General features: G+C 39.3%; 1 protein-coding gene across 1 annotated transcript in view; it reads right to left on the bottom strand.

Annotated features, from left to right (window-relative positions):
* LOC139712800 (uncharacterized) overlaps positions 1 to 13097 on the bottom strand; it is an 89660-nt gene that overhangs the window by 27147 nt on the left and 49416 nt on the right. Inside the window, exon 2 of the mRNA XM_071624592.1 lies at positions 7786 to 7950. Coding sequence (XP_071480693.1) covers positions 7786 to 7950 — 165 coding nt within the window. The remainder of the gene's footprint in view (positions 1 to 7785; positions 7951 to 13097) is intronic.

Consider the following 13097-nt stretch of genomic DNA (forward strand, 5'->3'; position numbering starts at 1 on the left):
GATTAATATATCACTACAAATCCTTAAATTAGTTTAGAGATGACATAAGTGCATTCCTCAATAAAAGATTCAAATTACAAGACTTAGGCCTATCATGTTTCTCCAACCCTGATCCGCCATCTGCCAAAACTGCAGAAACAGAATAAGAAGGGGCTGTATAGTGTGAAAGTATAGGGCTTCCTACGAAAACACATCTCTGTCTTCCCTCCATACACTCGATTTGACATGTCCACTTGATGTGTTTGTATGACGAATAGTGACGGTGAACTTTGAACAATTTCTTGGCTTTCATGCCCAAACCCACTTTTGGATATAACAGACGCAGGTATTCTGATAAATACAATACCTATAGCTTCTGGAGTAATGGTCGGGTAGACTTCTATGATACAAACATGCAGAGTTCTAATCTAACTCCTGTAAATAAGCCGTCCGACATCTCATTCTGCAAGATTCCCTTCACCCTTTTCCATCACTTTGACACGGTCACGATTAAAAGCAAACGCCTGCATGAAATAAATCATACGTTCACAAATTAAGGCATGCAGTAGTTTAAGATTCACTTTTGTCCATAAAAAGAATTAAAAAGAAAAAGTCAAAGAAATGCATGCATCGGAGAAAAATGTATAATCACTCAATTACGGTTGTGGTGTTACTGTTTTTGTTGTCGGTACAACACGAACCTACAAATCGTACAGTCTATTTGCAAAACCCGGAAACCTCTGTACGATTCTTTAGTACTTCTTTAAAAAGTAGAATTGGGTGCGGTGCACACGTTTTGGGTAGGCCTATTTAGTGGAAATAAGCTGCAGATTGTTCTCTTTTCTAGAAGTGAGGATTTCACTCAAATCTACCACTCCAAGTAACTACAGTTCCCATCCTCTCCTCCCCAGCTTAATATGGCTATAATGTAGCTGAAACGTGTGGGGGCGAATTCCCTATTTGAATTCGTTTATGCTCTTTCCGCCCTAATACCGTAACTATGCCAGTCGTCATCGAAAATATAGGGAAATGCCTAAACAGCAAAAAGGGTGAAAGTTTCAAGTATAAACACAGCAAACGTATTGCCACAGCAACACTAAAATGCACCCATGTAGTACTTTTTGTTTGTCTGTTTGTTTGTTTGTTTTAGGGTTAAATAATGCGTCTACAACTATATGGCTAAATTAAATCATTTTCATGCAAAGAGTCATCAGGCACACTTCCCTTGTGTGTGCACGTGTCTTTTTTCGAATACATTATTGTCCGCATCCCTTCCTTTAATGGCCCCTTCGGTTCAAGGCGTTGACGGCTCGCCACCCGAGTCGATAGGGTCCAGTAACAGGATAGCTACCGGGCTGACACGTCGCCGCGGGACGACGATTTGTCGGTAATCACAAAAATACACATTTCATTCTAGGCACACAGCTCGAGTCTCTCGTATTACGAGCATACTAACTACTGACTGGTCGAAACGGAGGGGCGTGTCACTTGAAGAAAAAAGCACACACGATCCCTTCTTTATCTCTGTAAGAAATATTTTTGCCCCCTTTTTTTGTCCTACAGGCAAGCCATTTGTGCCAATGTCTGCATATAGTCTACAACAACATATGTCAGGGGTATGAAATCTTTTGAAGGAAAGAAAAAAAAAAGCCCAGCAACATCTTCCTGTGAATAAAACAAATAGTTATGCAGGCTTTAAGGTTGATTCGTGTGTTTTGATCGTGTGTTAAATCACAACTTATATAGCAAGTTTTGAGCGAGTCGGCCTTTTAACGTCCTCCGATACGAATAGTTCGGTTCATAAGCAATCAATACCTCTTGATACTTTTCGAAACAACTGTTTAGAGGTTTAGAATGTAGTCATGGGGACAATTCTCTCAAATCAGATTTGCATTTTGGTGGTTGGATATCACTGTTTTAAGTCATATATTTTTGTTTCAACATGTGTTGCTGGGCAAGAATAAGCAGCTGCGGTCGGTGGCATGAACAACTTGCGTAGTGTCAGGGTAACCCTCTACAATTCTATTCACTATGCCATTTTACAGCCATTAAGTTTTATTCATCTACAATATTGTTGCTCAGTATTACAATGGGAAAATAATTTATATCATCATATTTTCATTTATCCTCTGATAAAAAAGAAATGTTCGAGGACAAAACTGGATCCAATTTTCTATATTTAGAGTTGGTTAAACTCCATGTTCTCGAGAGAAAGAAGCCAGACTTTAAAACCTATTGTAACTCGGCAGGACATTGCAATCAACATAATCCAGTCACGTGAGGCATGACAACCTATAATCCAGGGTGTATTATCATCATTCTATTTTTTTTTTTTCCTCCGACGAGCCTCTGCACTTTTCTCTTTATATTTTCTTTCCATTCAAACGCCTGGCAGCTTATACGCAAAGAGGCCTGGAGAAAAAAGAAAAAAGTTCACGCCCCTACAAGAGGAAAAAAAAAATGAGGCTTATCCGTAAACGTCTCCTTACGTAGAAAATTTCAAGGCTGAACAGTTTTCCATAATTCGATTTCGAAAACATGATTTCTCAACAGGTGTCGGAATGTTTTGAGGCAGAAAGTTCAGGAGCCGATGTCAAGGCACATGGTGTCTTTTATGATGGTCTTGATACCGCACGTCGGACTTCATAAAAATGCAAAAAAAGAAAAAGAAAAAAAAGAGATCAAGTGCACTGTGTATGAGACAAAACAGGGGTATATTCTGAACTAATATCATCAAAGCAAAGGTTGGTTCGTATTGTTTAGCACTTGAATATGTGTACTGAACAACTCACCAGCCTATTATCACAACTTTTTAAGTAACTACTAGTGAAAACTTTATTTAGGAAAGCTTTTGGTGTTTATATGTGCATATATAACCTGTTTATACATCTGAGTCACAAGGAGCAGATATGATTGTAAAAAAAAAAAACAATCGCGCATCGTCTGTTCAGGAAGTTCTATTAGAGAGAAAATTTCATATATATACAGTGTATAGAGAGATCAATAGCTACATGAATATTGGATAGTATGTCATAAAACTTAATATTCTTGGGACCACGATCAAGGTGCATCCCTCACATGACTGTGACGTCATAATTATGCAAAGAGCTCAAATTTACAAAATTAAGATTCATTTTCACTTTGTAGATGAAGATCGGCATATCACTGATATAATACATTATCTTGAGCAGATATAACTAAAAAATGAATATAGAAATACCAAAAAAGACCTAACAAAAACAAGCGAAGAAACGAACAAGTGGTTTGATTGACAAACTTGGCATGACTTGAATAAAGTGTACTATGTCGGTGACGTCACAATTTCATGTCCAGATATCTACTAGTAAATATATCGAGAATCTTTGTGAGGGCGTTTTAAGACGCCTGCCAAGCAGCTATACTTTTTTTTTTCCTTTAACAGCTGTCCAATCATATTCACATATTCACTTAAATAGTTTTGACTGCATTCAAGATATCCAAATTGATTTCTTCTTGGACCAATTTTTCTTTCTAACACTTGTGGATTTTGTATTCCATATCAGTGCTCTTGATATCCATGGTTATTATCTAGTCCATTTTTGATGACTTACAGAACATTTTATGGCGCGTGAGAAAGGACTTTTTTTGTTTTTCTTCCGGCAAATGAGTAAACCGCGAATATTTTTGCAGATGAATGAATGGGCGAAGCGGACAGGCTTCCGTGTTTTTACGTCGTATCTATGTCAGTTCACAGCTCACTAGGCGGTGGTCAATCCAGTCGTATTCGGTGTCAAAATAATCAGACTGGTGATCGGGAGGGTGGGATGGACAAACGAAGAGGGTGTCGAAGTTGAGCAAGGTGAAGTTTGCTGGGTTGCATGGGATCCATTCCCCACTGACTGCTGCCCTTCCTGAAACTTGAATATTACTATAATCTCTCTCTTATCTCTTTATTAAGCAAAACAGAAATCAACAAGGAAATCTCTTTTTTTTTTCTGATTGAGGAACAACTTCTAGGGAACGAATATCATTGAGCTGAAGGAAAACAGATCAACACAATAGGATGAAAATATTACTGGCGACAAAGAAAGGGGTCGGGGCGGGGAAGAATGACGTAGGAACTATTCGCTGTCCGTAAGAGGGATCACCAGACGCTGTGAAAATACGAATAAATAAACGGTATTTCCCGCACGTTTAGCGAAAAGTAAACAAACCGCGTCCACTTTGGCTGCGTCGTGAGAGACGACCGGTGCAAGTTGTCTTGATTTTTTTTTTTCCACCAGCGATGGGTCACTTGAGGACACCATCGCCTTCTCCGCCGACCGCTCAGCCTTGGTTTTCTGGGTCAAAGTTGTTTTCACCGTTTGACCGCTTAAAATGACGACCTGATGATTACACTTTGCTTTGTGATAATTACATAAAAACCATAAAAGTTCATAGTACCAATGGGAAGAGAAGTTAGGCATTCTTGTGATACCTAATAAGTCTCTTTGTTATTTTGGTTACAATATTCCGGTTATTTAAGTTATGAATTGCAAATTGGACAAAATGACGGCAATTAGTGGTGCAGCCAAAAGTATGTCAACCTGGCAGTTGTAGCCTTCATTTGGGAAAACCTGTGCTACGTTTGAGGTCTAGCAAAGGGCTTGCAATGACACTGTTATAAAGGCAAGTTCATCCCTAAACCCCCACCCCAGTCATTTTGTGGAAAATCAAATTGTCATGCATTTCACAGCAATTTAGTCAACAATTGGGGATATCAATGCTTAATGCTAATGTTAATAATGACGAAATACATGGACAACTCGGTTTGAGAATAAGACACATTGAAAAAAAATTGACAGCATCGTACTTGCGTACATAACTGTCACAATAAAGGATGACTAAGTGTGAAATATGTTCAGGAAGTGCAAGGACCCACGAAAAGCAGGCCGAGATTTTCGGCTCCTCACATTGGACGTCAATGACGTCTTTTTCTACCTAACGCCTCCGACGCAAGGATGCCCATCATTTTAGACAAATCTCGTTGCTCAATTCCGGAAGCTGTTTGCATTATGACACCCGTCGATATGTAATTGGTATGCACTGGCACACATGAAGCCTCCAACTTTTAAAACACTTGGCATAGTGCCAAAAATCACACCCGCAAAATTCTCTTCTCACGTTTTCCATCAAGGAACTATCATTCTTAATTATGGCAGACTCGATTCAGGTAAGGTCGAAGGTGTAAGCTTAAAACGTCGGCCCGAAAACAAACATTAAAATATTTTCTTTCATTGACCATCTCCGCTTTTGTTTAGTATTCGATCCGGCAAGCGTCAATCACAATAAAAATCCCGTTCTCCACTCAATCCAGTCTCCTGTACTCTTTCATAGATGCATCATACGGCGGGAATATCCGATTAATTTGTCTCCACGGAAAACCTGCTAGGCTGATGCTGCGCGCGCGCTGTGACACCCGTGTGCGTTGTTGACATTTCGCTGCCTTCGTCTTGCAGCACCCCTCTTCAGCATGTTCCTTCCGCGCTGTTAGGATGACGATTGACGAATCATTTGAGGCGTCAGCGAAAAACATATGAATCATTCTTAACCATACGACATTTTGTGATTATGGCAGCATAATAAAAGCAGAGGGCGGCGAAACAAAACAAATAACAGGCTTAGGGTGTAAATGCCTGCTTGGCGACCGGGGAGACAACTTGTCAACACTCATCTTGCCTGAATTAGGTCAACTGTGTTTTTAGTTACCAAAATTAAAAAAACCAATGTGCAGCAGCATTAATGGGGCCTATTCAAATGCAGAGAAAACTTTGAGAAAATCGATTAAAACCTTTTTCTTGAACTTTAAATGGAATGTTTTAGTTTAATTTCAATGTACCTGTTTCTTTAATCTTGCAGCCTATTTAAAAGTTCATTCCGTTGTCATCTTTTCATCACAACATGTCTTTTATTTTTCACGACAAACATGACTAAAACAAAATGGATGATACTCGTGAAATTATGACTCGATCAATTTTAATAATTGTATAATATCAAATAAGGAACACAAATTTGTCTTAAAATACAGACTGTCAATTATCTCATTCAAGGCATGAGGTTGCAGACAACAGGAGAGAGATTTGAGCCAGGAGGAAAAGCCGCCATCCCCTGGTGCACCTGTTGCTTGGAAGGCGTCCTCGCTCTACGCACCGCGATAAAGGGGTCACTCAGAAAGGTTAGGCCGTCGATCACCTGATCGACCTATCGATTCAGGTAAGGTGTGGGACAGATTTATGTTACCTTGTCGTCTGACACTTGCAGGTCGCGCGCCGTCTGCTGTATGATAGCATATGAGAAGATTGGCGGGAACACCTGCTTCAAATATCCCATTTGTTCGAGGGAACTTTCATATGCCCATATAAAGCAGTTCAGTAATGAAGGAGTTGCTCTTTAAAAAGGAGGGGGGGTCGACTTTGTTCCGAATGTTCCTTTATTATTGGTTTGTTTGTTTGTTTGTTTGGTTGGGTTTTTTTTTTTTTTTTGCCTTCACATACTGTAGCTTGTCATGCAGTCAGGACTATGCGAGGGGTGATGTTCGTTATTCCGAAACACACATATTCACTATAACCATAGGTTCGTAAATCCGAAAACGAAAAAGGGTTCGTTTATCCGAACATTCGTCTCGTTATCCCGAAGGCTCGTTATTCCCAAGGTTCGTAATTCTGAAAATGAAATAAAGTTCGTTAGTCTAATGGTTCGTTAATCCGATAATGAAATAAGGTTTGTTAATCCGAAAGTTCGTTAATCCAATCATGAAATTTCGATTCAATTCCATTTTTTTTTTCATTTTCAACAATAGGGTTGTTGCTCCGAAGCTTCGTTAATCCGGCAATGTAAAGACAGTGCGTATCAACAGACCTTCGGAATCACGAACCCTATTTCGTTTTCGTATCAACAAATCTTTGGAATAACGAGTTTTATTCCATATTCAGATTAACGAACCTTGTTAGGAATAGCGAGCCTTCAGACTGAACCGTTAGCATCCGTGTGGAGTCTAAGCGGGTTAGGAGTGAACTTGGAGCGCCTCTTGTTTCATGGCTTGCAGCAAATGGGCTCCCGGGTGATTATCATGGTCGAGACAGAGACATTCCCATTCCATTACAGGGAATTATTTTTGTTTCCATTACATTACAGGGAATTAACTTTCTTTTCATTCCATTGCAGGGAATTTCTTTTTTTTTCCATTCCATTACAGGGAATTACTCTTTTCCCATTCCATTACAGGCAGAGCTGACAGGGAATTACTTCTTTTTTATCGTACACAGAGTAGCCCTGTTCAGCGTTATCACTCTCATAAGGTGCAGCCATTATGATTTCCCCAGCATTGCCGTTTTCTATGTCAAGATATAAGCCTACCTGAGTAAAGAGGGACGTCAGGCAGTGTCAGGTGGATCATCATGTCAAAGCATCTATTCCTGGGACAGGGTTCGAACTCCGAATATCTTTGTTGTTCAAGAACCCATGCATGCAGGGCCTCTCAATCTCAGATACTATTACAGTCTAGAACGCCAGAAATCAGTGATTCCACCGAGCTCCATAAGTAATAGTTTATGTATTTCAGGTATAGTATTAGGATATCATGTCTGCGAATGAGCAGACACTCATTCATAGAAAGCGGTGGCAACCCACAGAGGTAGGGATATTTGGCGTCATAGATATAGCGGTGCCACTTTTGTTCCAAGCAGATAGACCATGACTAAAAGAATACAGAAATTACACTTTCCAGACATCCATGAAGAAAAATCTTGATTTGTTTACAATAACTAATACAACTGGGTCTGAACTTACCGATATGAAGATTTAGTACAGTCCTTTTGCTGAATTTGGCCATAAAGAGTACGAAGTTGATAATTACACCACGGAGATATTGAACGTTGTATATACATTTCTGTTCCATTGCGAACGTTACACGTGACCTGTTTCGTTCGCTTAAATTCGCACCAATTCCCAGTTCTGCAATGAAAAGCAAACAAAATAAACAAACATGATTAGTTATGTGCAAGTTAGATCTGAATTGATAAACGTAAATATAGGTAAACTTTTATATAAGCAAACTTTTTTTTAATGAAGTGTAAAACCATACAAATGCATAGTGATGAATAGATCTATCCATAACTGGTCAACAATCATAGCAGAAATCAAGCACAAAGAAAAACAAAAGCAGGCAAAATATGAATATCATACGAAACAAGGAGAAAACATTTTTGTTCAACAATGACTAAATACTGTGCAGCAAATCACATTTTTTCCTTCCCATTCTAGAGACATAATGGCTAGGAAAAAAAACCCAAAAATATCAAGATTCGATATTTGTGACATGACGATTTGTGAATGCGAAATATGCCGATTTAGACTACACTACAATTACATGTACAGTTCTTCATTTCGCTTTTCTCAAGAATATAGGTCTAATCATCATTAGTCCCTAGCCTGATTTGGGACGGTATCCCAGCACGTTCTTTTTCCTTCTCGACAACACACTCATTTTTCTCCCCATCCAGTATCCTTCAAAGTACCAATTATCAGAAACGCCCTTCCGAAATGTTTATAGAGTATGAAAAAAAAAATCATGTTCATAATTGGAGTTATGACTGTGATTATCCTCCCCTCCCTTTCCCCTTGAAAAATGTGAAAGCAAAGACATAACAAAACATAGTTAAATCTCTCTCTTTCTTCTCTGGTTCTCTCCCTTTATCAATCCATCTTTCCGTATCCATTTATTATGTTTATATATTTCTCTTTTCTCTCGATACACCTGTTTCTCGCTATCAACCAATCCCAACCTTCGGACAGCGCATTCCCGTGTTGCCCCTTGCCTCTAGCCGGAAGTCATTATTCCAGGCATCAAGTGATTAAGACCTCGTCTCATGCTAAGGCCAGGAGAAACCAATCCCTCTTTAGAGGCGGTTCATCTCTCTCACTGACCCTACGACTTCTTTACCAATTTAAAGGGAAAACTTGATAAGCAGCATAGAGCCCACCTGAGAAGCATTACAGTATATTCTAGATTGTAGCGAATGTGGTTATAAGGAAATTTCGGATACAACGAAGTAATATACAGGTCCCCACATTATCATCTTTATAATGTTTATACACTTTTTCGTTCGGCTATAACGAAATTTCGATATTTAGGTTAGATGACAACTACAAGGACGGTTACTCACAGGAAAGATGACTAGTTTTGTTAGATAGGACAGTATAATTAACGTTACAATATTTTACCGTACCTTGACCACAACCATAATTAAAGCGTTTCATTCCTGAAGGTATATGACACGGACATGATCTTTCATTTCCAGTTTTATTCGTAAAGGCACCATGCTTTGATAACGCTGTTTACAGACACTCGTCATTTTTTAGCAGTCCCACGAGATATCATCTCAGCCATTTATATGTATAGGGAATACAAATATAGTGTTTTTTTTTCAAACATCTGGTTATGATCTGGATAATACTTGTAATACAAACCACGTTCGTCCGGCCAAATCCCCATAATCCCATGCACTGATCTGGAAAAAGTGCGGATCAAATAAATGCCAGAGTCCTTCATAGTCTTTACCTACATCGTGGTGGCAGGTGGATTTTCCCCATTGCTAACAGACGTATACATCGAGTGACTTTGCTGGGCAGCTTTTGTACAGACTGCTGCATGCATGATATGATTCATAACTTGGGGTGAAATAACTGATCGTGTCTACCCAAACAGAACGCTGTACACGACTTTCGCTTTTAGTGCTTGCAAAATATACAAAGCAAATCCTCATCTCATAGACGGTATGCAGAGTAATTTTCACGGACAAACGGCTCTTTCTACAGAAATAAGCTCGCTAAATCCCAGTTTCTTGAGGCCAGATAGACTCATATTTCATCGCTATTCCAAGTTAATGTACAATATATATAATACTGCTTGCCGTCAATGCCCAACCATAAAAGAATATGTGTAGAAATAAAAATAAAAGCTATATGGATTTGAGTTTCAATCTTTTGATAACTTTCTACGACGAATGCCTTCTACAGGCTATTCTGGAAAATGTATGAGCTCATGTGACATAACAGAAACGCCATATATTACACGCTAAGTGGTTGCTGATTCTTGAGATTTGATGGAGAATGGCATTCCTACACTCATGCGCAAACCTCAGCAACATACTTCTGGAGTAAAAGCGCGGGAACGCAGCAGCAAGTCGACAAGATCCTAAATGGTCACAGGGTTGAAGGATGGGTAATCAGCAAGGCAACAGGTGATCTCAAAACCCTCTCTAGGCGATCGATGCACGGAAGCTCCAGTCAACACCTCGATAGAGAGCTTAGATTTACTCCTGACCCATCATGCAATGCGTATACTTCGGCAGACGACATGGTATAGTTCTGTGTAAGCACTATTAGAGCACTCAAGTTTATATTGAGGCAGGTCAGTGCCATAACACGAGTTAAGGAAATGCTGTTTATGAAGTTTCAATAGACGAGAAGTTTCAAAAATTTGTCAACATTAAGTATAGGGCCTACACAGCCCTGTATAATAAATGCACACACATGTTGTGCGCCATGGAAATATCGGTAACATGGGAGCATGGAGCTACAACAGTTTGAAGCACGTTTTATCTTTGATGCATGCCAGCTCTATAGAAAGAGCCAAAGACAACAACACTTGCTTATCAGCTTTTGATATAAAACTAAGAAGCGTTCATGAAAATGCGCATCCTAATTTGTTTCCATCTCTTATTCTGATAGTTATTGCTCATGTTCATCTGTTTGCATTCAAAATGCCTTTCTGAAATTCCACGTACCTTGCTGAAAATAATTACATGGCGTGAGACATTGTAACAGATACAGATGACTTTTATCCTTTTTTGACAGGTAAGAATACAATTTAATAGGCCTAATGATAGTGATTATGAAAACCGTGCAGATGGCTATTGATAAACGTGTTGATAGCAATAGCCTACATTTGAGTTCTTATCGCAAAACGATTTTCACTTTGTTTAGGAGAAAATGGTTTGAAGTGCAGGTAACAGGTAAGGATAAAGTGTCTGATCCAACGCAACATTGCAGCTGCCAGGGAGCTCGAACCGGGGAGCTAAGGATTGATATTTTTTGTGGTCTTCTGGTTTAAAGGGACTGTACAGTACTGGTTGAGGTGGGGATTCATGTTTTGAACATTCTTAAGTGAGATAATGAGAAACCTCTTATGAAATATGAAAGAGCATGTAATTTTAAGAAGGATTCAACGTTTATTTGATGAAAATTGGTTTTCAAATGGCTGAGATATCCAAAAAAAAGTGATAATAATAAAAGGCGACATGCCACAACTTTATTAGGATCTCTTTGTTTCACCTTGTTTTTTGATATCTCAGCCATTTCAAAACCGATTTTCGTCAAATAAACTTTTGATACCCCTCAGAGTTGAATGCTCTTTGGTATCTCATTAGAGTGGTTTCTGAATATCTCGCAAAACGTTAACAGCTAAATCCTCACTTCGACCAGAACTGTACACACCCTTTGAGCATGATGGCGCCTGAGCCACTTGTATGACAGCTCTTCAATACTATTAAAAAAAATCCGCCTTTCAGTGTGCAAGTGTAAACGTCATGCCATAGAAGCGGACAAGAAACATCTGGAAAACTTGCTTCGAGTCTTCTCTTTCAGAAATTTCTCATATTTCGTCAACACGAAATGTAAACAAATCCCCCATTCATATTAGACTGTCCCACATACCAGAATCCGTGTCTGTAGCCTCCAGCGTGTATAGTACTGTATTCAACGAGTTTTTGCTGAATTGTGGGTTAACCATCAAATCCACCATAATTCACAGCAGATTTATAGGCTTATGTAAATTTATTACTTACTCAAATGTCTATAAACAAATTCCGGAACCCTCTATCGATAGCACAACTTTATTGATATAGGCATATGTTTAGATTCTGTTGTGGTAATTGCTGAGTAGCCATTTACAGTGAACCACCATCAGCATGTTCCGAAACATGTCGTGCTCTTTATGGCGGAATCGTGCTTTGTTGCCCTCTGTAGAGATTGAAGTTTGACAAACATTTTGACGTTCCATAGCTCGCGGGGTTTGTAGGAAGAACCGACGCGGAGGTCACCCCGCCTCGAATAATATTATCACTGACCGCCTCCAATTACAACCAGAAGCAGAACAAGGGGCAGTCAATAGCCCGACTGCTACCAAACATTTATTTATTCAAGCGTGTTTCCATTTCAGTCTCCAACTCTTCCTTCACTACCTTTGGAGGATAAAAACTTGAAAAGCATACGAAGTATGTCCATACCTGGAAGGACCAAGTTCCAAGTTTATTATGCTGGTCTTTCGTTTCGCTGTACTTCCCGTCGCCATCGTCCCAAACCCCTCAGTTATTTTCTTTGATAGGAGGCGCAAATAAGACCCGGGGACGAAAGGGGCCGACGTACGATGCAAATCATATTTCATTGGCCACCCATCCTAACGCATACTTGAAAACAAATTCCACCGAACTGAAGATTACACAAATTTGTCGTCTGTTTTGAAAAACACAAATACCCTGAGATAATCTTCTGTCATTGATATCCCGATTTAGAGGCACAAAGGCACCTGTACTACTTTCCCTTCATGTAATGCAAGATGCATTGAAATAGGTCAAATATCGCTGTCTTCTTTAACTTTTGACACTCTATATCATAAAGAGAAGGCACGTCAACAGACATGTGAAGCTAACGTTCCCTCTCTATCTCTCTCTCTCTCTCTCTATCCCTATACCTGTCCCACAATCATAACAATCCTTGCTGTGATGTCTTTATTATACTCCCGAAGTCGATACCTTTTACTCTGCGCGCGCGTATTGATTGTTTTTATTAGATCATAGAATAAAACCTCCCGAAAGGAGTTTTAAAAAATGCTGTTTATTCCACAATTACCCTAAAAAGCGTAAACCTCATGCAATGAGGATACTGTTGCACAAACGTGTGATCACGTAAAATACATATTTTGGTAGTAATCAATTATTAAATGGGATGACACAGAGATTGCGTATTAGGCCTACATTGTATGGGAAGTCGACAGGTGCGTCTCCATTCGTGTGGCTTTTGCTGTAACTTCGTCATCTTTG

This window comes from Diadema antillarum, unplaced genomic scaffold, assembly GCF_040938485.1.
Source record: "Diadema antillarum isolate AM-2024a unplaced genomic scaffold, OU_Dant_1.0 seq00001860_RagTag, whole genome shotgun sequence".
Taxonomy (NCBI): domain Eukaryota; kingdom Metazoa; phylum Echinodermata; class Echinoidea; order Diadematoida; family Diadematidae; genus Diadema; species Diadema antillarum.